Here is a 24,081-nt window from a genome sequence, read left to right as displayed (position 1 = left end):
TAAGTTTAACATGTGATCACATGATATGACAACAATGAACTTTCAACAACAAAATTAAAAAGTCACAACTTTTTGTGTGTTAATATTTCCTTTTGTGTGAAAAAAAAAAAAAAAAGAGATTTAAAGTGGTTGTCATCTTTCAAATTGATTTGAAGATTAGTTAAGTAATTTAATGCAGATATGTCAGAACAGAATACTGATAATGTAGATCTACAACAAATATATAGTCAATCTTTATTTCAAACATTAGAGGACTGTAAGATCTATATTGATAATCAACTTGTCTACTTGTATCTGAAATATAAAGATAATGATCAGCTATATGGTCAGCTAATTAAAGCATTGGAATACTTTGGTAAACAGAATCATATATTGGTATTCAATGTTTATTTAGATCTTTTAAAATCAATAGTTGTAAATAATTTCGAATCATTTAAAGTATGTATATTACATCGCTTTGTATGATAACAATTAATTATCTAATTTTATATTTTAGTATATCAAATTACTATCTGTTTACAATATATTATTGAAAGGTGTCATTAGTAGTATTGATTCATTCAATAGTTTGAAAGAGAATGACGATGATTTCCACAGATCTTTAGAAATATACACTCAATCCATAGATTGTTTTATCACTTTATTGAATGTTCCTTCATTCATATGCGAAATAGAACAACAAAGTACGTTTCAATTAAAAATTAACTAAATATATATATGTATCAATATTAAGTAATTAGCTTATTAAACTATAAATAATAATAATAAAGGAATATACAATGGTGATGAATATGAAGAGTTAATAACAAAATCAAAGCAATTGGTCAATTCAAATGAATTGCTTATCGATGCACTATCGACATTGATGATGAGTGATAGCTATTTAGTTACAAAGAAATATCATTGGTCGATACTGATAGGTGATAAACTCCTACCGATTCTATTACAGTATATTGGTAGTTATAATATCAATAATAATGACAACAACAACAACAACAACAACAACATAGATATTGAATCATTTTCAACAAAAAGACTTTATTGGACAAACAAAACAATCGATTCTATCGCCAAACGATTGTTAGATAGACTACTACAACTGACCGATACATCGTCACTCATTGAAATTCTCAGTCAAAAGAAGAATCTTATATTGAAACAGCTGTTATTGACACTCTCAGCCGACAATGAAAGTAAATGGTTATACAATATCGTTGTTATTCAATCGTTTACAACTATAGTATCATTAACAAGTGTATGCATAACAATATATATTAATAGTTATATATATCTTTTTAGTACTAATACCCTTATAATTTATAACAAAAGAAATATGAAACAGCACAACTCTTAGAACTTTTTAATCCACATATTCCCAATATCATAATCAATCTGATACATTGCTCAGATAAATCACTTAAACTACATGCATGTAGAATATTAGATTATACTTTGAATCAACTGAACGATCAACAAATTAAAACATTGATATTATCAAACCAAAATAGTATATATGATGTAAGTTAATTAAATTTGTATAAATAAGTAGTTGTTGCTAACTTCAAGTTATTCCCTGATAACAATATAGAAAATATTACAACTTGTACAAACAGAAGAGGAAAATCAAATGGTGATTGAAATTGGATGTCATCTTTTGTTTAGATTGTTATATCTGACATATCCTATAGATAACAGTTTAATTGTACATTCATTGTTTTTGGAACCTACAACAACAACAACCACAAAGTTTAACAACAACTCTATTAAAAATCAATATGAATTGGAACCGTACATACATATTGTAAATCTAATCATCCAAACTTTAGCCAACACACAACACAAATCAGTACAAACCAATCTGATGATCAAGAAGAAGTGCTTACTCAGTCACTCCAAAGTTTTATTTCAAAGGATGGGTATTTATATTACTATTTGTTTCAAGGTAAGTTTGTTTTGTTTATTTTTAAATTAAACTAAACACTTTTTTTTTTTTTTTTTTTTTTTTTTTTTTTTGTTATGTTTTGGACGGTTCCTTTGTTGATGGGTTGGATTGATATCTTTTCGATGGTTCAAATTAGAATTGATTAAATTAAATTAATTCGATTTGAATTAAATCAACTCCAACGCATCACCCAACAACAAACAACAAAACACAAAAAGAGAAACACAAGAAAAAAACAAAAGATATTTAAATATTTATAATTAACTTTTTTTTATTTGAAATAATATTCAAAAAAAAAAAAAAAACAAATATTTATTTAGACATTATTGCCAACATTGCTAAGCGATATTATTTTTGAAAAAGACCTCACACAATACATATTGGAAGCACTGTTGGAGATATTCAAGTCCAGTTGGTCCAGACTGTCGCACTACAAGTTGAAAATCAAAGGTGTTCTTCAACAACTTGACGATTCCACACCAATATCAGACCACACACAACAAAAAAGCCCACAAACACATCAATCAATTCTTACCGAATTGAAAGATATATTAGATGCTTTGTAGATGTTTGTGTGGTGGTAATTTTGCGCAAACATCAAAAAAATAAAAAAAATGATCTTTTTCTTGCAAAAAAAACCCAATGTCAATCCATTCATTGAATGAATTGTGGTGGGATTAACTTGAAGTTAATTTTAATGTTTTTTTCTGAATCTCGTTGTCATATGATTTATCTGCATGTAAAAAAATCAATTCTATGATTTTTAATCATTTAGTTTAAAAATAATTTTTTTTATCTTAATTTTTTATTTTGCTTACAAAAGTTGTATTTATTTTTACCTTTTTGGTTAATAGTTGATCAAACAAATAGTTCATTAATCTATCTATTATAGTTAGTTTAAATTTATTTCAATCATCATCAAAAAGATAAAGGTAAGCCGTTTTTAGAGAGAGAGAGAGAGAAAGATAGTTGAATAATTAAAAAACTAAAAAGGTTTTTTTTTTTAAAGAATTAATTATTTATTTTTGTTTAAAATTCAATTTATTTGTTTGTTCTAAATAAAGATATAGATATGTAGCAAAAAATAAAATAAAATAACACACTTATCACCCCCATATAACAACAATCAAACTTAAACTATTAATCACACGAAAAAATACGATCATCCATCAATATTAAATACAATCACAAAAAAATCATACCCAAATAATCAATAAAACCACAAATCTCACCAAAACAAAAAAAAACAACATACTGCATATGTGTGTAATCACATATATATGTTGTTGTTGTTGATTTTACATCTATAATCACATGTGTGTGTGCATTTTTAACTCATTGATTTATTTATATTTTAAAACTTGTTTTTGTTGTTTAATTGTTTAATGGTTTATTGGTTTGATGGTTATTGGTTTGATGGATAGGCTTTAATGTGTTTGTGATTTCTCCTTCCATTTTTTTTGTTATTTTTAAATTACATATATATCAACTTTATTATTTCTATTTATTTATTTATTTTATTTATTTGTTTGATTGTTAAATTTCGGTTAGATCATCAAAATCAATAGATTAGAATTTAATTATAAATCAATTTTAATCACTTATCACCAATCATTCTTTTACCAATTTTAGTGAATACACTCTAAATAATAATTACTTTACAACAACAATCAAAAATCAATCATATCTCATTGAATTAATATCATCATCATCATCATCATCATCATCATCATCATCAGTTTTCAATTCCACTTTTTCCATTTTTATTCATTTCCTTTTTTAAATTATTATTGATTAATTAATTATTAATTTCTAAATATTTACAAACATAAAATAGTAAATTAGAATTATTGATAAAAATAGAAAAGAAAAATGGAAAATAAATCAAAGGATGGCAATATAGCAATCTTGTCAGCTGATGGCAAAGCCTGGAAGAAAAAACAGTGTAGCCTTAAAGATAGAATTTTATATATTTATGAAAATAAAACAACTGTAGGTCATAATAATAATTGGATTCGTTTTTTTTTTTTGGAGCGATATAGATAAACTAATTACAGTTTGATTTGATATTTTTAGAAAGTTGAAGATTCAAAGATTTTACATTTCATTCCATTGGCAAGATGTGGTGTTATTACTACCGCTGTCAAGGGACCAACTGGAAAAGCCAATTGCTTCAAGATTAGCCATCAATTCGATGACTCTATCATGTATTGGTTCTCGACAGAGACCGACGACGAGTTGAAAGATTGGGTTGCCACACTCCAGGTGTGTTGCGCCATTCAGAAGGAACCGGAGCAAGTCGAGGCAGTTCGTGGACGTTCCAAGTCGATCGCATTCAAACCCGATGCATTGCAGCTAGCCGGTATCTCTGATTTCTCGGGATGGCTAAAGAAACAATCGACCAGTGGATTGCGTAAGGGTTGGAAGAAACGTTGGTGTGTACTCAAGGACATGGTTCTCTACTACTACGAAGGTCCAGAATCCAAGTTGAAAGGAAAACAATCGATTCCAGGCTGGTCTGTCGAAGCAGACAATTCGCTACCTTTCTGTATTAAATTGTCACATCCAGCATATCCAGTGTTGCTACTGCAAGCGGAGAACGAAGAGGATCGCACCAAGTGGATCAACAACATCAAAGAGAATCACAAGCATCTCACAGCATCATCGTCGGCATCGTCGGCATCGACCACAACCACACCAAGTTCCACCCCAGTAAAATCCGCAGCATCACCAGAGCCAAAGCTAATGAATGGCGCAAACACTTCTTCATCCAAAGACATTTCAGAATCATCAGATACCAATTCCAATTTAGACGACAGCAGCAGCGCTGTTACAACCGCTTCCAAAACAACAGTTGCCACACCTTCATCCAAAGAAGAAGTAGTAGAAGAACAAAAACCAACAGAAAACTCTGTTGTAGTTCCAACTCTTTCCATCAATCATAATCACAACAATAATAATATTAATAGTATAGATACCGACTTGTCAGAGTTGTCACAAATGAGTAGCGCGCCAACCACCCCAAGCAAAGTACTGTCGCCAGGTCGTCCAGCACTGAAACGTGTCGAGACTAAAGATGTATTGAGTGAATTCGACAAGATGTTCTCGAGTTTCGCAGTGAATTTGGTCAAGTGTGGACTTTGCAAAGAACCAATCACCAGTGGCCAGACATCGATCGAGGCAGTTGGTCAGCAGTGGCATTCACACCATTTACTCTGTTGCCAGTGTGGAAAGCATCTGATAGGTCTCGAGGAGATTCCATATGTTGAGCGTGACGGTAAGCTCTACTGCAAGGAGGATCACGACAAGACCTTCAAGGAGAGCAATTGCCACAAATGTCAGAAATCACTGATGATCAATTTCGTGCACAAGGGTAAAGTCTATTGCAAAGATCACTATGCTTTGGAGATTGAAGATCTCATTTGTCAGGGCTGTGAGAAGCCATTGGGCGACTTGCCATACTACTCATTTGAAAACAAAAAATGGCATCACGATCATTTCAAATGTGCCTACTGTAAACATACCATTCACAACCCTTCCGACTCGCACTTTAAAAACAAACAACCCTACTGTAAAAATTGTTATAAATCATTGTTCTAGAATCATATATACACACAAACAAATAGTTATTCTTTTTCACTTAAACAACTAAAATAATAATAAAAAAAAACTAAAAATTATTTATTTAATTTTATTTTGTAATTTTTTAATTATTATTATTATTATTATTTGAACTTAATAAACTAAATTAAACTTGATTTTTGAAGTGGTAATAATATAGTAGCAATTTATTTATAATTCCACTATTACTTACGATGAATTGATAAAGGTACCACCAAGTAAAGTGATTCTTTGTTTGTGAAAATAGATATCAGCTGCTTCAAATGCAACATTGTTTTGAAAAATCGATCCAGATAGAACATAAATACCTTGGGTTGCAATATACTTTATCATTATTATGTTTGTTTAGTTTAGAATATTTCTAATAATGCTGTTTTAAAAATATCAATATATTTACCAATGTAGTCTTTGAGGCAACGTTGTTTGTAAAGTTATTGTTGGTGAAATAATAGCCGTAGTATGCGTCGCGGAGGTAGTTATAATGTGTATAAACACTCTTATTAAAAGAAAGAAAGAGTTAATAAGATTAAAAGATTTCTTTCTGTTTTTCTGTTATCTAACTTACCAAAGCAGATGCAAAGTGACCGATATTGTTATCAAAAACATTGGAATCAAACTCGATAGATTTAGGAGAATCGATACTAAAACAATTTCCATATTGTGATTTGTTGTTTGTGAATTTGTTTGATTGTACATAAACTGAGCTTTTAGCAGATGCAGAGATGAAATTTGATTCGGCATAGTTTCCATCAAAGATAGAGTTGTAGATTTTGAGACCGTATCCACTAAAACTGATACCATAGCCGTCATGATTATTATGAGAACTATGAGAATTGGTAATGGTTGAGTTATTAATAGCTAGCTGATTGGAAAAGATTTTCATTACAGAAGCCATAATATTATGTGGAATGGGAATGAATAAAAAATAATTAGTAGTTTATAATTGAAATTCAAGAGAGTTGGTTATTAAAATTAAATGATACCTACCGGAAGAGTAGTTTCCACTTGATTTTGAGTTGGTAATGGTGCAATCATTCATTATTAAATCGACAGCATTAAGGGTGATTGAACCAGCTTCCTCTGCTTCATAATTTAGAGTTGAATGAGCATTGTTCATTACGACATTGTTCATTATCAATATGTTGTTTTTTTCGTACGAGTATAAGTGAAATGGTGAATCAATGCAAATTAAACTTCCACGATTCTCAACAGTTTCAGTGGCTTCAATGATAATATTTGAAATCATCATTGTAAAAACGTACGAAGTTTGCAATCTCAAGAATGATGTTTTACCCCTAAATAAATTATATAGATTATAGATTAGAAAGAAATAAAAAACAATATTTGTTTTGTTAATACATTGATAAACTTACTTGACAAGTAAAAGTTGGAGTAGATGTTCGACGCTTTGGTTGTATTTCGATATTTAAATCATAGTTAAGTGTATGAGATTCTGTTTGATTGCAAAAGTGATTACCATCTGGGACAATAACGACGATATTGAAGTATGATTTTTCATATTCTTGGATACAAGCAACAATCGATGGACAAACACCATTTTGACATTGTGCCACACTGCTTGATAATGAACAAGCTTTTCTTCTTGATAGATATCTTGCACTTGATAATACAACTAACAATGCCAAGATTGATAGAATCTATCTAATATTGAACATTATTATTATTTTATCATTTAAATCTGAGTTGTTTATAATTAAATATTTGTTTTGATCGATCAGTTTTATTTTGTACAATTTCTCAATTCCGAACAACAATAATTTTAATTTTCAAGAAAAAAATAACAGTTGATTTTGATGTTGTATTTGTAGATTGTATATGAATGAATGAATGATGGAAGTAGAATATAATGTAGTAGATCAAATAACTGTAGAATCAGTGATAGAGAGAATTAAACTATCATATATAACATCACCGATTACATCAAAGTCTTCACTGACTTCTCTAAGAGTACAATACCGACCAAATCAATTCAATCTCTCTGAAGCACAGACACAGTGTCTTATTGCATCGTCATTATTCAAAGATAACAATGAAATACTGGTAACTAACTTATTATTATTATTATTATTAATTATTATTATCATAATTATCATCAAAAAAGCACATTTACGACTAACATTAAATCTATATATTAAAAGATACATCATTACTTTATATCTATATTATTAAAAGATTATAATACTTCTATAGTATTATTTTGGAAATTGTAAGTTTTAACTATTATATTATATAGTTTACAAACTAATTATAATTATAATCTATAGATTTAACAATGAATATTATGTTGATTTCATGAGATATTATCTATTACATCTGTTATCTAATGATATAGAACAGTTGGAATTCTATAGAGAGCTAAAAGATGTTTCATTTATCAATTTGAATCAGTTACTTGTCTATCTAGAGAGGAACAACAATCGACATGGACACATCGATCTCTTTAAAACCATCGAGGATTCAATACAATATTTCAACCCATTAAAGAATCAACAAACAGCAACAGCAACAGCGAGTAACGATAGCTATCTAGATATACTTTGTTGGTGTTGTAAATCTTTAGAATCGATACAACAAAGTAACTACTCCCTCCTTTTGTACATACTAATGAGATCAAATAATTATATAAAATCAAATGATCTATGGGTAAGTAGTAACTGTTAACAACAACAACATAACATAACATATTAATGTATTGTATTTAATCATATTATTATAGGTTGGTGGAGTTAAAACAATATTAAAGTTAAGAGATCAATATAAAGATAATTCAAAGTTGACGGATACAATCTTAAAGTTGATCAATAATTTCTGTGTACCAGAGGTGTTCAAGGTGGACAAGAAGTTCTTAGAGCAACAAGGGGTAAAGAGATCAGAGTTGGTGGAGTTGTGTTGGCGCTACACTGTGACAAGACCTGTCATTTCTTATGATGTCATTCTGGGTATACAGAGATTCCTACAGGAGTTGGCAAATAGTGATCGGTCGTCGCGACCTCGATTGTCTGTCGACTTGTTAAACAGTGTCGAGAAGCTGCGTAACGATTACTTTGATCGTCACCAACAGGAAGAGGAAGAAGATGAAGAAGACGACAGCGATGACCTCTACGACTACGAGATAGAACTCGGTATCTACCTATTAACCAGTCTATTCTATCTTTGTGCATGGCGTTACTTTAAGTTCTTGGTGAGTGGATCATCTTCAATATCAAAGTCGACTACCACTACCACCACCACCAACAGTAACAGTAACAGTAATAATAGTAGTAGCAGTTCTACAGCTGTGGCTACCGGTGATAATACTCTTACGTTCGACATCAATAGCAGCAATAACAACTCACTCTACATGATAACACATCAAGTTTTGATCTACTCTAATGCCGATGAGAACTTTAAAGACGTCAACAACACTTTCTACGACAAGAATCTCTCAGAAGCCATTAGATACTTGACTCTTTGCATGGATTGCTACAGTGATCTCAATCAAGAACCATGGAATGATAGATTCAAAGAGCTATCAATGACATGGAATTCTCCTGTATTCTATTGGATCAATACAAGTTTAGCTGATTGTCATTACTTTTATGTAACTATATATTATACTTTATTTTGACAACATTATATATATATAATTAACAAAGTATACTTTTCTTTCTTTAGGAATCATATTCATCTGCTTTGACATTCTATAAACAAATTAAACAACAGTTGTCGACGGAAACTAAATTCAAAACATTGATTCCCGTTAGAGGAAACCATTTGATTAGTTTCGATCCAACAGAAGATCTATGGGTGAATCGATTGTTTCTTCATATTGCAATGACCAATCACTCAGAGATTGAGAATTCGATCGTCTATCTTTTGGAGATTCTCATTTCCATTCCACTCGCTGACCAGATGCATCCACCTACACGTCATCCACTTCGAACAATCAAGCCATTCTTCACGGTGTACTCACTAGAGGAAATCACTTTTTGGTGTATTGACTCATTGGCTGCATGCTATGAGCGTCTCGGTATGGTAGGTGAGATGACAGTACTCTTCCAATGCTACTGGGACTACTACAAACCTCGATTCCAAAAGATCGTTCATGAGATTCAAAAGAGTGGAGTCAAGACACCACAAGGACAGACCACAAACACCAAGACACTGGTGTTTGACGATGACGACGACGGATTGCCACTCTCTAACATCTCAAAGAAAGATTTACAAAAAGGTTTCTTCTTTCCAAGATTCTTTAAATTTATTGTTAGTAAGTATTTACATTTAACAAATTAATAATATCGCAATATTCTAATAAAATTATTATTATTATTATTATTATTATTATTATTTTAACAATAGATATCGAAATGTTAGAAGAATTCAGTTTATTGTTAAACCAAGGATATCATTTAGATATTCTACAAAGTGGATCAAAGTCAACACAAAACAAAGATATTTTAAAGATGATAGAACAACACGTGACTACTTCCACCAAGAGAACAGATATGTCATTATCACTTTTATTGAATAAGTTCTTTAATGAAGAATTAGAACAATTTTCAAACAAATAAAAAAAAAAAAACAATTTAATTTAATCTCCTAAGAGCATTTACCGAGATTTGATTTTTATTTTTTTGGTTTTATCATCGCGATTGTGTGATTTTTTTATAGTTACAATCGAGTCGAAAAAAAAAAATTAAAAATATTAATTTAATTTAAATTACATTTTTTTAGTAGGTTATGATTTCAACTGGTGATTTGATTGTTTAAAAATTGAACCAGTTATATACCTCATTGTCACGATCCTATCAATAATTATGCTTTAATATTTTTACAATATTGAAAAATCACAAGATAAAAAGAGAGACAGAGTTAAATATATAAATATAGAGAATTCATTCATTGCTCATAATGAATAATTCAAAGTATCAGAATTTAGATGATCAAGATGATCATCTAATAAACAATATCGAAGATAGTGATAGAGAAGATAATATCATTGAAGAAGAAGAAGAAGTAGAAGAGGAAGAATTAGAAAATATTGAATTTAGTGATAATAATAATAATAATAATAATAATAATAATAATAATAATAATAATAATAATAATAATATAGACGACTATGATAATAAACCAATGATAGAAGAGGAGGAAGATATGGAGGAGGAGGAGGAAGAAGAAGAACAATATGAAAGAGGTGCTATTATTTTGGAACCAATTTATAGAGATCCAATTATCGAAAAGAAACCAAAAAATTTATTTTCATCAGAAGATATGATCAAACCAAGTGATAAAATCTTTACAAGAGTCAAGAAAACACTGGGGAAAACCAATAAAATTATTAAACATACTATATTGGAATCAAATCATTTAATTGTATGTATAGAATTTTCAAAATTATAGTTGTAATCTTACTCACCCTGTTTGAATTAGGATGAAAAAATTAAAGAATCCAATAAAAAGATTGAAGATACAATTATTGGTGGATTGGAGCAAGTCGCAGGTGTCGGAATAAAAGCAGTGGATGCAGTAGAGAATTTCAATAAGGAGCGTATCGAGAAGATAGAGAGTCACGAGAGATCCATTTGGATTCAGGATAAAAAGCATATCTCTAAATACGAATGTCTCGATTATGTCACCATCTACAATGCATCTTACCGTAAGGAGATGTACAAAAAGTTTGAACAACTCGGTTCCGATCACGAATGGCAACGTTGGATCATCAGTTTTCTCATGGGTGTTGCAATTGGTTTCATTGCATTCGTGGCCAGTATCTCTACAAAATCGATTTCTAAATTTAAATTTCAAGTTGTTAATTATTGTAAGTTATTAATTAGCATTCCAATCAAATTGTTATTTAATTTAATAGTAGTATTAATATAAAATTGATCAATTTAGTTTTGGGTGGTACATTTACATATATGGAGTTTTGGGTTGCATTTTGTCTTTATTTTTTTATGAATTCCGGATTGGCTCTAGCTGGAAGTTGGTTAGCAGTTTACTTTGAACCCACAGCGGCTGGTTCTGGAATTCCAGAGGTAAAAGGTTATCTTAATGGTACCAGAATTCCACATGTTTTGAAATTTAAAACATTGGTAACCAAATTGGTATCGATGATTTTTGCAGTTTCATCCAATCTTCAAGCTGGAGCTGAGGGACCAATGATTCATATTGGTGCGATAGTTGGAAATGGGTAATTATCAATAACTTTTAATTTCAATAATTTTATTCTTTATATTTTATTAATTCAAAAAAAAAATTATAGTTTCTCACAAGCACAATCTAAAGAATTTGGAATTAGAATACCATTTTTAAGATCATTCAAGAACGATAAGGATAAACGTGATTTTGTTACTACTGGAGCTGGAGCTGGTGTGGCTGCAGCGTTCTCTGCACCTCTTGGTGGATGTTTGTTTTCGTTGGAGGAAGTAAGTTCCTTCTGGAATAGTACATTGACATGGCGTGCATTCTTTACCTGTTTGATTGCATCGTTTACCTACACTTTTGCAGCAAAGAAAATTGGAAATTCAACAGTATCAACTATCATTTTCGATATGGCTCAAGATGCAACCAAAGTTTCTCAGAGTGAATATGTCGGTCTTGTACAGATCATTGTTTTCCTCTTGATCGGTGCAATTGGAGGTGCTTCCGGTGCACTTTTCACTCTCATCAATATCAAAGTCGTTGAACTTCGAAGAAAATATATCAACAAGGTAAAATCCTACCGTGTTTTGGAGGTTTTCATCATCATTGGAGTTTCCACTTTACTTCAATTCTTTGTGCCAATGTTGTTCTCTTGTCAACCAATGGATGATCTCATTATTAAGGCACCTCCAGGAACCACCTTGGGACAGAGCTACAACACCACTCTGGAAAAAGTAAAAGAACATCTCGCACAATTTACATGTCCCGATGACTATTACAATCCAATGGCATCTGTTATTTTCGCTACTAACGACAATGCCATTGATAACTTGCTGTCGACCAATGGATTGTATGAAATCAACTCTCATCGTATTGGCATCCCCGTTTTAATTGTCTATTGCATTTTCTATTTCCTATTCGCTGCATACACTGCTGGCTGTGGAATATCGTCCGGTACTTTAATCCCGATGTTAATCATTGGTGCTGCCTATGGTAGAATCGTTGGATTGATCCTCCGTTCGATATTCAATGATAGTGATACAATCGATCCGGGTGTCTATGCTCTGATGGGAGCTGCTGCGTTTATGGCTGGAGTTTCAAGATTGACGATATCGCTATCTGTAATTCTGATAGAGACAACCAATCAACTACCGTATCTCCTTCCTCTCATGCTAACAGTAATGGTTGCCAAATGGGTGTCGGACTTTTTCATTCATCCAATGTTTGATTTGCTCATTCAAATGAAATACATTCCATATCTCGAACCCCAACCGCACAGAACTATGAAACTGTTGATGTGTAAGCATATCATGGCCAAGAAACCAGTTTTCCTCTGTGAGAAAGATACCCTCGGCAATGTTCTCAATGCATTGAGAAATACATCTCACAATGGTTTCCCAGTTGTATCGAATGCTGTCGACAGAAGTGTGAAAGGCCTGGTTTTAAGATCGCAACTCTTAATGATCCTAGAACGTCTCTCTGATGTCTACATTTACAACACCGAACAAATCTATTCCCACGACCAATACATTACTAAATTGGCATGGAAACTACCGAATCTTGATGACTTTAGATTTGACCCAGAGGATTACTCGACGCAAATCGATTTCACAGGTATTATGAACCTTACATTTTTCACCGTGAACGAAGATTTCGCAGTTAGTGAAGCATTTACAATTTTCAGATCAATTGGTCTTAGGCACATGATGGTGGGTAAGTATAGTATAAATATTGTATAATATTTTAATATTGATCAAATATAACTTTGATATATTAATACTTTATTTATTTTAAAGTTAATTCCGTAAACAAATTAAAAGGTATTATCACAAAGAAAGATTTATTAGAGAAGAATTGTGAACAGAAATATAGAGATTTAAGATCTGGTGTTGAATTATTATACCCTGAAGATAACCCAAACGATGAATAAACAACGAGACTAAACTAAACAAATCAAAATAAATCACAGTGTTAATTTATTTTTAGTAAAGATCATTAGATTTGTGTTTTATTAATAGTTTTATATGTTGTGAGTTTATGATTATTTTTAAATCTTATATCTTATTGGATGGATATAATTATGTACAAATGTGATCGCTTTTACATATACAATCCCTCGGGTACACCTTGAGTCTTTCTGTATAATACTTTCTCTTTAGCTTTCTTAAAGTCAGAGTGAGTCACTCTCATTCTTCTCTCACGAAGGGCTAGCAAACCAGATTCTGTACAAATAGCTTTGATATCGGCACCAGAAAGTTCATCTTTGGACATGATGAACTCTTCTAAATTTACATCCTCTGCCAAGTTCATCTTGCTTGTGTGAATGTCGAAAATTCTACGCTTGGTCTTGATATCTGGCAGTGGGAATTCAATCTTTCTATCGATACGACCCGGTCTAATAAGCGCTGGATCCAATGTTTCAATTCTATTGGTTGCCATAATAACTTTAACATCTGATCTTGCGTCGAAACCGTCCAATTGATTCAACAACTCGAGCATAGTTCTTTGAATTTCTCTTTCACCACCTGAATTTGAATCGTATCTAAAAATAATCCAAAAAAAAAAAATTATTATTGTTAATAAATCTATAAAACTAATTTGAATTGTATGATTTACTTACCTCTTTGTACCAACAGCATCAATTTCATCAATAAATACAATGGATGGAGCCAACTCTTCGGCAACTCTAAATAATTCTCTTACCAACTTTGGACCGTCACCAAGATACTTTTGGATGAGCTCGGAACCTACGACACGAAGGAAAGTAGCAGAGGTCTGATTGGCAACAGCCTTGGCCAAGAGAGTCTTACCTGTTCCTGGCTCACCGTAGAGGATAACACCCTTTGGTGGTTTGATACCGATTTCCTCGTAGTATTCTGGATGAGTGAGTGGGAGCTCGACAGCCTCCTTCATTTCCTGTACCTGTGACTCAAGACCACCGATATCACTGTAGGATTCGAGTGGTGCCTTTTCCACCTTCATAACATTGACCATTGGATCGACTTCACTGTCGATGACACCTACTACCGACAGTGTCTTGTTGTGCAAGAGTACAGTGGCACCGAGGAACAGCTTGGACTTGTCGACGAATGACATGATACGCACGTAGTGCTCTGGTCCAACCGCCGAACTGACGATTGCATGGTTATCGTCGACGATCTCCTCGAGACTACCGACTGTAAGTGGATCACCTCTGATCTCATCGATGGTCTTCTCGTCGGTCATCTCATTCTTTGAGTCGTCAGCCTTTGGTTGACTGATATCGTAGTTCTGTAGAAACTCTTGCTCCATCAAGAGATAATCTTTAATTCTCTCCAATCTCAACATCTTTAATTTACATTTGGTATGTGGTGCTACAACTGGTAGCTTAGTGGAAGTCTCAGCTCCTCTTCTTCTCTTTTTCTTTCCCATTTGAGTTGGTGGAGGTGGTGGTTGATATTTTTGTTTATTTTGATCCTATAACAAAATATATTAAACAATATATAAATATAAGATAAATTGTAAACAAACAAAGTAATCATAATTTGATCAACTACTAACCTTCTTTGTTGGATCCTTATCAGGATTACCAAGTGATTGTCCTTGTCCCATATCTTTTCTCTAATTAACTAAAAAAAAAATTAACTATATATATATAATATGATTGAAAAACACTATAAAATTACAAAAATAAACTTATATATTAATATTTAAAAACAAATAATAAAATAATTAAATAAATTTTATTTGATTTTGAAAAAAATAATTAAAAACACATTTGTGTGAACTTACAATTTTTAATCAAAAAAAAAAAAATGAAAAAAATTTTACAAAAAAAAAAATTAAATAAATAAAAATTAATTCAATTTAATTTAGAAAAAATAAACCTCAGAACTTCAAACATTTTAATTAAACAAAGTAAAATCATTTTAGTTGCTTTATTTCATTTGTAATTGTTTTATTTTATTTTATGATTGTTATTTTTTTTTTAATGATGTTTTGGTAGACATGCTGTTACTTTATCAATTAAAAATTGAACAACTTCTGGCTCGGCGAGTGTTGAGATGTCACCGAGTTGCTCCGGTGTTGATTCGTGACAAGCGATCTTTCTGAGGATACGACGCATGATCTTACCACTTCTAGTCTTGGGGAGTGATGGTGTGATGATGATAACATCGGGTGTTGCAAATGGACCGATGATCTTTCTGACTTCGATCTTTAGTGACGACACAATGTCTTCGGTGTCTTCGAATCCATGTTTCAGTGTGCAGAATGCCAGAATACCTTGACCCTTGATATCGTGTGGATATCCAATGACCGCTGCCTCTGCGCATGAATTGTGTCCGACCAATGCACTCTCGAGTTCTGCCGTTCCCAAACGATGACCGGCAACATTGATGACGTCGTCGACACGACCCTGGATCCAGTAGTATCCGTCTTGGTCACGCTTGACTCCGTCACCGGTAAAGTAGTAGCCAGGGTATGGCTTCATATAGGTTGTCAGGTAACGAGTATGTGAACGGTAGACGGTACGCGCGATTCCAGGCCATGAGTTGTTGACACACAATACACCTTCGACATTGTTACCGCTCATCTCCTTTCCGGTCTGTGGATCGAGTACCGACAGCTTGATTCCAAAGAATGGGAAGGTAGCGCTACCTGCTTTAGTGGGGATTCCTCCGGGCAGCGGTGCGACTAAATGTCCACCGGACTCTGTTTGCCAGTAGGTGTCGACGATAGGACAACGGTCCTCACCGACATACTTGTAGAACCATCTCCATGCCTCTGGATTGATGGGTTCACCGACGGTGCCTAGCACACGCAGTGAACTCTTATTGCACTTCTCTGCATAGCTAACTGGATACTTCATCAACGAACGAATGGCAGTCGGTGCAGTGTAGAATTGTGTAATCTTGTGTCTCTCTACCATCTCCCAATAACGTGAGGGTGTTGGGTGCAGTGGAGTTCCCTCGAATATAAATGTGGTGGTTCCATTCGACAATGGTCCATATACAATATAAGAATGTCCTGTAATCCAACTATTGTTGATGATAATTATATATAACAAAGAACAACACCATTAGCTAAAAACAATGAAGAATATTAAAAGAAAACTCAAATTAAATTGATTGATAATTTACCCAACATCAGCAACACATGCATAGATATCGTTCTCCTGTATGTCGAAAACATAACGGTGTGTCATTGTTGTATATAGCAGGTATCCAGCTTGAGTATGAACCAAACCCTTGGGTTTACCGGTGGATCCGGATGTGTAGAGAATAAATAGTGGATCTTCGCTGTCCAACACTTCACATGGACAGTAGGGGGGTTGTTCTGGCATGACCTCGTGTGCCCAGATGTCTTTGGCTGGGTGGAAGTCGATTGGACCGCCTGTGTTCTTAAAGACAATCACCTTTTGCACAGAGGGACAGTGGATGGCAACCTCATCGATCTTCTTCTTGAGTGGAATGGTCTTGCCACCACGAACACCCTCGTCAGCGGTGATGATGATCTTGCAGTTGGCGTCTTGCACTCTGGAGACGATCGAATCGAAACCGAAACCAGCAAATATAACACTGTGAATCGCACCGATACGAGCGCATGCCAACATCGAGTAGATTGCCTCTGGTGTATTGGGCATGTAGATGGCAACGGTGTCGCCCTTACGCACGCCCAGCGACTTTAAGAGATTAGCCAATCTACAGGTCTCCAAGAACAACTCGTAGAAAGTGATCTTTCTCACGTGGTCTGGATGGTCACCCTCATAGATAATCGCAATCTTGTCTTTCTTTGTCTCCAAATGTCTATCGATACAATTATAGGAAACATTTAACTTGCCATTTTGGAACCAAGTTATATCTCCATTTACAAAGTTTCTAAATAAAATATGAATACAATAACCATTTTTAATTAATATGGCTATAACAACAACTAATACTTCTAATACTAATCTCTGCTACATACCCAGACATAACATTGGTGAATGGTTGAAACCAACTGATAAGAGAGCTACCATACTTTCCCCAGAATTCACTTGGATTAGTGATACTGTGTTGGTACATCTAGATTGATTATCATTTTTCGATTAATAAATGAAAAAACGAATGAACATCAAAGTGATGTCGTTTTTTTTTTGTTTTGCAAACATTAAACAACATACCTCTTGATATTCAGAGTAAGATTTAACATGACATTGTTGACTGTACTCTTGTGATGGAGTATAAATCGTATCGTCATTTGAAATCATGGCTTATTAAAAAAAAAACTATATAAAGAAATTATTAAAAAACACAATAAATAAAATGACCTATTCACTTTCACTCTTAAATGAAATGAATAAATTGTGTAACAATTGTAAAACCCAACAACAACAATAATAATAATAATTAGATAATGTTGGAACTATTATTGATTAGTATGTTTGACGATTGCAATTTAACAAATTAAATTTTATCTAAACATTGGGTGTGTTTTAATTAATATGTTTTTTTTTTTTTTTTTTTTTTTTATCAATGTGAGCTTTGTATTGTTGTTAAAAAATAAAATTAAAAATAAATTAAATTTTGTGTCGGATGATTAAAGTTTTTTTGATTTTAAAAAAGCTTCTTAAAAAAAATATCAGATACCTGGTATCTATCTGAATTGGATACCATCATGCCCCTTATTTTTCAGCATTGGGGAATTGCATAATTCCTTTCAATTTTTTTTTTTTTTTTTTAATTAATTACTATTTTTTATACAACATCATTTAATAGTTTGTGTTGTTCAATCTGACTGTCTGATGTGTGGCTTTCTTTCTCATCAATTGTTGCTGTTGTGAATAAAAATAAATAAATATTGGTCTTTTTATTTTATTCTTTTTTTTTCTTTTTTTTTTAATGGGTTTGTTCATAGGTGCCAATCATATGACTATTTTTTTTCTTTTCTTTTCTTTTTGTTTTTTTTTTTTTGCATTACATGATTAATAATATTATTGATCCACTGTGTGGGGTATGATTGATTAATTTGTTGATTGAATTGAAGTTGAAGTGTTCGGAGATTGGTAGTGGTATTGAAAATATTTATTCTTAACAATATCTAGATAAGTATTGTTTTTTTTTGCTTTGTTTTTTTGGATGAAAAATGATAATCAACAATAACAACAAAATATTATCTTCTCCTGTGTTCTTTCAAAACCTTTGCCATTAATTTGGGAGTGTTACTACTAGGTTTACTCATTGTACTTTTTGGGGAGCTAACTCTTGATACTGAATAAGAAGAAGATGAGGATGATGATGATGATGATGATGATGAATAGTTTCTTGAAGCCATGGGTCTATTGTTGATTTGTTTCGCTCTAGTATTTGGCATGTCAATCACTTTAATTTGTTTAGATTTTTTCTCTATATGGTGCGTGTTTTAAAATAATAATAATGAAAAAGAAAAAACGGTTAGTTAAACAATGATCATTGTTCACTCTTCAATACCATTCATCTATCGTATTATTAATGGGTTGTAGATATTTATGTATTGTGTGATTGATTTGTTTTGAGTTGTATCATTATAAGTTGTATCATTATAATTATCATATCATATCACTGTATTATTAACACATTATGATACCATACCATTTTCCTTCTCACTATAATTCTTTCTTAAAACCTGACCAATTCTATTTTTCTTTTCTTGATATTCTCTTTCTAATTTCTGTTTTTAAATTACAAGTTAGAACATATATTGTATTAAGAGATTATGATGTATGATACAATACACTATACATAGATTTCCAAGTGAGACCATGCTCTACTTTATATACGTTAAAACTAATGTTACAATGTTTCTTCCAAAGATCACTTGTGTCAATTTTTCTATTTATCTAATATATAGATTTGTTGTTGTTGTTAAAAAAAGTAAAAAAAGTAAACAAGTCTATTAATATCACATGACATGTATACATAAATCACAGTGATGATCATGATCACTATATCATTTTATGAGATACTAACAAGTTTTGTTTCAAGAGATGCCAATTGACCTGGTGAACATTTCTCAAAAACTCTAAGCAATAATACATCATTAATTTTATCAATCTGTTTTATAGCTAAATATAATATTATATTGATAAAGTTGATATTATTAGTTAAAAAACAAAGCTATCACAATAACTAATAACAATATCATATCTTCAACATACTATCAATATTATCTTTTACTCTTGTCAAGCATATATCCAATAAAGTTGGTACGAATCCACCTAGACCAACTGGATTATCATTATAATCCATCTTTATCATGATGATGATGATGATGATGATTGTTGTATATTATATTGATAAATAAAAATAAAAAAAAGAAACAAAATAAAAATAAAATAAAATATTGATTTAATATTTATTGCGGATAATTAAAACAAACAAAAATTAATCAAACACTTACTTTGTTGGTTTTTTTTTTTTGTTTTTTTTTTTTTTTCCAATTTATTCATTTTTTTATTTTGTATTTTTTGACAATTCCCCCAAAACTGTGAATGAGGGAAGCGCTATTGTGTGGAGTTGGCATTATGAAAAAAGATTGGACAGTGTTGAGTTATTTGTGATGGGGCTGTTGGTGCTGTTGTTGCTGGAAGTCGCGTTGGTGTTGTCGTCGAAACTTTCTCTATAGACGATCTGGGTATGATAGATATCCATGAGATTATAGAGTAAGAATAGAGTAAAGATGAATCTAGTTGTGAAATTGGAGATGGTTTCGTTACGTCCACGATTGGAAATGTCGATCTTCAGTAGACGTCTGGTGAGTAGTCGAATCAGGAGGTCGTAGGTGACTTCGAATAGCAGGAGATAGAGGTATCGCCAGAGCAGCTGCTGGAGTGTGTCGTCCGAGAGGTCGTAGAAGCGTGGGTAGTAGCGTGTCTTGTAGTTGAGTGCACGTATCAGCGAGAGGAACACTACCATCGTGATGATACTGACGTACTCGGCCATCTTGTCGTAGTAGTACTCCACCGATAGATCACGGACGTGCTGGTCGTACGATGGATTCTGATCCTCGAGCGTATTTCTCAGGAGTCTGCAGAACTTGGAATCTGGATGTCTGTCAAAGATATCGATCAGTCCCTGATGTCTAAAGAACCAATATCTCTTGGTCATATGCAACAAATAGTAAAAAATATCGAACGCAAACAATGCAAAACTAACCAATACTGCAATTCCCCATGCTAATATTAATTTAATGGATTAGAAAAAAAATAGTTTGTTGGATTAGAAAAAATTATTTTTTTTTTTTGGAAAGTTATTGTGGGTTTGACACACTTACAATTAATACTAAGGAAAAGATTACGATAGTAAAGGAAAAACATCATTGGAAATTGGAAGAATGTAAAATATTTGATTTCTCGCGGTTTGAGGAAACGATTCAGTGCGTTGGAAATACCACTGAGTAGGAGACGACTTAGATGGAAAACGACAATGGAGACGAGTGCGAGGAATGGCGTACTGAAGAGATCGTTATCGAAAATGAGTGTTGTGAAATTGTGTAGCCAGAACCAGGTGCCAATTACAAACAGCTGGTAGATACACACGGTGAAGAAATTACGATACGACAATTCGTGCTTGGGCATCAGATCGAACAAGACCGATGGCGACAACTTTAGGTTCTTGGTGTTGGTGGCACGCATCGATACATCACCACCGATCGATCCATCATCCTTTGGTCCAGTTTTTTAAAGTATTGGACAGTGTTCTTTGTCTTGTCTTTCTTTTGTGTTGTAGTCATCTCGATGGCGGTGTCGTCCTCACCCAAAACTTGCTCAATCTTGTGTTCGAGACTGTCGTCATTTGGATTGGCGACAACTGTAGAAACAGTAACTGTTCCATCGGAATTGACAACCTCTGAAGTATTTCCCTCACTGTTATTTATCGAATTTGTGAGTGAAGTTGACGGTGAATTTTTCTGACTAACATTTTGACTGTTATTCTGGCTGCCGTTATCACTATTACTATTACTATTGTTATTGTTATTGTTATTTCCAGAATATTTAAATTCAGCAGAACTCTTTAGATATTGTACGTTGGCAGTGGTGTTGGTTGGAAGTTGTGGATGCTCTTCCAATTGCTGGTTGAACATTTGTTTACGCTGATCCTCTTCATCCATATCGATTCGCTTGTAATAACAGAATATTTTAGAGAGTCTCTTTGTCCATGGCTTCGAACGTCTCTTTCTTCGCTTGATTCCATAGCCATCCATGACAGTGTCATCCTGGTAGTAGTATTGCTTCTTGATCTTGTGTACAAGTATATGAATAAAGTAGCACAGCGAGCTGAGCAACCAGGCAATCGCATCAATGAATGAATATGACATACGATTGGTTTCCACATTTAGTTTGGTAACTACATTTAACCAACCAATTGCTATCGCTATAAATATTGCATAGAAAACTACAATCTGTATTTTTGAACATCCTGATAATAATAATATGTTAAATAGTTGTTAGACTGAAATTGTTATTATACTATAGTTACCTGGTAAATTTAAATCATAAAAAGAAATCCATGTGAAAAACATAAATACAAAATAAACCATGCTAGTTCCAGAGTATCTGGTATATGTGTCGATGGGTAACAGTAGCCATAGTAAACAAATGGTTGTGGGAATTAAAAGGAAATTGGCGTAAACTATCAAACTACGAACTGATATGATTTTTACCATCTTTTATGATAAGATGATCTTTATACAAAAGTGTTGGTGATTGTGGTGGTGGTGATGTGTGGGGGAAAGGTGAATGAAATAATAATAATAGTCAACTTTGATTATTTTTTTTCTCGGTTGTTTTTGGTTATTGCTGAAAAAAATAAGATAAGATCTAAAAAATATATGATAGACAGATTGATTGTTTGCTTGTGATGTTTAATAATTCTACCAGTGTTTGATATTAAAAAAAAATATGATGAAATGATCGATTTTTAATTAAATAACTGACTATTGATCAATCTGTCAATCTGTCAAACAAAAAAAAAAAAAAGGTAGGGTGTAAACTTTTGATAAATGTCGACTTATATTTGTTTGTTTGTCAAAAAAAATTATAGGAGGTGGTCGAAAAAATTATAAAAAAAAAATCACTGAATGATCATTCATCAACTAGTTTAAATTTAAAATGTAACTGAAAAAGATATTTTTTTTCTTTCTTATTATTTTTTGTTTTTTTTTTGTTTTTTTCATCGATCTACTTTGCATGGCGGGCAAACTACTTGGATCACCTCCCCTTCTTCTCAACTGACAACTTGCAAAGTTTGTTTTTTTTTTTTGACACGTTGAATTTTTTTAAAAGCTTTTTTTTTCTTTTTTTTTTTTTATCAAAAGCTTTGCTTTTTTGGTGTTTACGCGACATCAAACAAATTTGATTAATATTACACAGAAAAAATGAATTTATTATGATAGATTAATTAATTGTTAAAACAAAAAAAAAACAAGCTCTATCTAATTTGATGAACAATTGTAGTAACAGTTATCGACTTCAGCAGCAGTTCTTGCGGCCAAAATAACAACCACTGGAATTACAATGACAATTGTGAGAAGTCCGATAAAGAAGAAGATGACCGATAAGATGGCAAGGGTTTTTGCCAATGAGTTCTTTGATTTAATATAAGCAAATCCGGCAACCTAAAGAAAAAATTGTGTGTGTTAGAAAGATATTATGAACAAAGAACAAAGAACAAAATAAAATAAAATAAAAGTTTAAACATACCCAAACGAAACAAAGGAAAAATCCAATTACGAAAATGCAAACAGCTGGAATAACATCTTGATCAGAATTTGAGTGGTGTCCATGAGCTACAGTTGGACTGGCTACTACAACAGTTGGTGCTGGTTGTACGTAAACTATAATGAAAATTAATATAAAATAAGATTAGACATAAGATGTCACGTCACCTATTTATATGGTTTTGATCAAATAATTACCTGGTTGTGCGTAACCCTGTTGTGGATATGCTTGTTGTTGTGGTGGATATTGTGGATATGCTTGTTGTGGAGGATAACCTTGTTGTGGTGGAGCTCCGTATGGTTGACCAGCTGGTGGATATTGTGGTGGTTGTGCACCATATTGTGGGTCGTAACCTGGTGGATATTGTGGTTGCTGAGGTTGCTGTTGTGGATACATTTCATTATTATTTTGTTCACCCATTTTAAAATTTATTTATAAGATTTATATACTACTAAAAGAAAAATAAAACCTTAATTTATTATTTATTTATATATTCTATAAGAATTCAGTGTAACAATGATTAATTGTGATGAAACTTTCAGAAGAAAAGGCTGAGTTTTATCAAAATTTATTTTTAGCAAGTTATTTTTATTTTTTCTCCCTGTTTTTTTTTTTATTTTTGCAATTTTTGAGAGATTATTCGATGAAAGGTGAGAGT

General features: G+C 32.4%; 10 protein-coding genes across 10 annotated transcripts; 4 read left to right on the top strand and 6 right to left on the bottom strand.

The window, feature by feature from the left end:
- Positions 1-180: 180 nt before the first annotated feature.
- On the top strand, positions 181-2,957 carry PPL_04204 (uncharacterized protein; the record flags this gene model as incomplete). The annotated part of the gene is made up of 5 exons (XM_020575113.1): positions 181-438; positions 497-683; positions 771-1,255; positions 1,330-1,518; positions 2,952-2,957. The coding sequence occupies 5 exons, from the start codon at positions 181-183 to the stop codon at positions 2,955-2,957; spliced, it is 1,125 nt and encodes a 374-aa protein (XP_020434633.1).
- An 857-nt stretch (positions 2,958-3,814) lies between these two features.
- PPL_04203 (prespore-specific protein) lies at positions 3,815-5,542 on the top strand (the record flags this gene model as incomplete). The annotated part of the gene is made up of 2 exons (XM_020575112.1): positions 3,815-3,934; positions 4,019-5,542. 2 exons carry the CDS (start codon positions 3,815-3,817, stop codon positions 5,540-5,542), a joined length of 1,644 nt encoding a protein of 547 aa, XP_020434632.1.
- A 106-nt stretch (positions 5,543-5,648) lies between these two features.
- PPL_04202 (right-handed parallel beta-helix repeat-containing protein) lies at positions 5,649-7,668 on the bottom strand (the record flags this gene model as incomplete). The annotated part of the gene is made up of 7 exons (XM_020575111.1): positions 5,649-5,685; positions 5,757-5,887; positions 5,961-6,059; positions 6,129-6,421; positions 6,551-6,858; positions 6,923-7,221; positions 7,576-7,668. 7 exons carry the CDS (start codon positions 7,666-7,668, stop codon positions 5,649-5,651), a joined length of 1,260 nt encoding a protein of 419 aa, XP_020434631.1.
- Positions 7,669-7,876: 208 nt separating this feature from the next.
- Positions 7,877-10,134, top strand: PPL_04201 (uncharacterized protein; the record flags this gene model as incomplete). The annotated part of the gene is made up of 4 exons (XM_020575110.1): positions 7,877-8,227; positions 8,301-9,164; positions 9,239-9,830; positions 9,923-10,134. 4 exons carry the CDS (start codon positions 7,877-7,879, stop codon positions 10,132-10,134), a joined length of 2,019 nt encoding a protein of 672 aa, XP_020434630.1.
- Positions 10,135-10,474: 340 nt separating this feature from the next.
- PPL_04200 (chloride channel protein) lies at positions 10,475-13,637 on the top strand (the record flags this gene model as incomplete). Its single annotated transcript, XM_020575109.1, has 5 exons — positions 10,475-10,939; positions 10,997-11,388; positions 11,433-11,756; positions 11,829-13,420; positions 13,504-13,637. 5 exons carry the CDS (start codon positions 10,475-10,477, stop codon positions 13,635-13,637), a joined length of 2,907 nt encoding a protein of 968 aa, XP_020434629.1.
- A 170-nt stretch (positions 13,638-13,807) lies between these two features.
- Positions 13,808-15,298, bottom strand: psmC1 (26S proteasome ATPase 1 subunit; the record flags this gene model as incomplete). The annotated part of the gene is made up of 3 exons (XM_020575108.1): positions 13,808-14,249; positions 14,328-15,163; positions 15,248-15,298. The coding sequence occupies 3 exons, from the start codon at positions 15,296-15,298 to the stop codon at positions 13,808-13,810; spliced, it is 1,329 nt and encodes a 442-aa protein (XP_020434628.1).
- Positions 15,299-15,674: 376 nt separating this feature from the next.
- On the bottom strand, positions 15,675-19,039 carry acsA (acetate--CoA ligase; the record flags this gene model as incomplete). Its single annotated transcript, XM_020575107.1, has 5 exons — positions 15,675-16,725; positions 16,828-17,565; positions 17,654-17,751; positions 17,850-17,938; positions 18,892-19,039. The coding sequence occupies 5 exons, from the start codon at positions 19,037-19,039 to the stop codon at positions 15,675-15,677; spliced, it is 2,124 nt and encodes a 707-aa protein (XP_020434627.1).
- Positions 19,040-19,282: 243 nt separating this feature from the next.
- On the bottom strand, positions 19,283-19,953 carry PPL_04197 (uncharacterized protein; the record flags this gene model as incomplete). The annotated part of the gene is made up of 4 exons (XM_020575106.1): positions 19,283-19,375; positions 19,440-19,544; positions 19,675-19,769; positions 19,863-19,953. The coding sequence occupies 4 exons, from the start codon at positions 19,951-19,953 to the stop codon at positions 19,283-19,285; spliced, it is 384 nt and encodes a 127-aa protein (XP_020434626.1).
- Positions 19,954-20,207: 254 nt separating this feature from the next.
- On the bottom strand, positions 20,208-22,369 carry PPL_04196 (uncharacterized protein; the record flags this gene model as incomplete). Its single annotated transcript, XM_020575105.1, has 5 exons — positions 20,208-20,389; positions 20,631-20,879; positions 20,978-21,156; positions 21,345-22,122; positions 22,183-22,369. 5 exons carry the CDS (start codon positions 22,367-22,369, stop codon positions 20,208-20,210), a joined length of 1,575 nt encoding a protein of 524 aa, XP_020434625.1.
- Positions 22,370-23,137: 768 nt separating this feature from the next.
- Positions 23,138-23,843, bottom strand: PPL_04195 (uncharacterized protein; the record flags this gene model as incomplete). The annotated part of the gene is made up of 3 exons (XM_020575104.1): positions 23,138-23,320; positions 23,406-23,539; positions 23,621-23,843. 3 exons carry the CDS (start codon positions 23,841-23,843, stop codon positions 23,138-23,140), a joined length of 540 nt encoding a protein of 179 aa, XP_020434624.1.
- Positions 23,844-24,081: the final 238 nt, after the last annotated feature.

Source organism: Heterostelium album (genome assembly GCF_000004825.1).
Source record: "Heterostelium album PN500 unplaced genomic scaffold PPL_contig9, whole genome shotgun sequence".
Taxonomy (NCBI): Eukaryota; Evosea; class Eumycetozoa; order Acytosteliales; family Acytosteliaceae; genus Heterostelium; species Heterostelium album.
The sequence above is the reverse complement of the archived record's forward strand: the minus strand, read 5'-3'. Positions and strand labels throughout refer to the sequence as shown.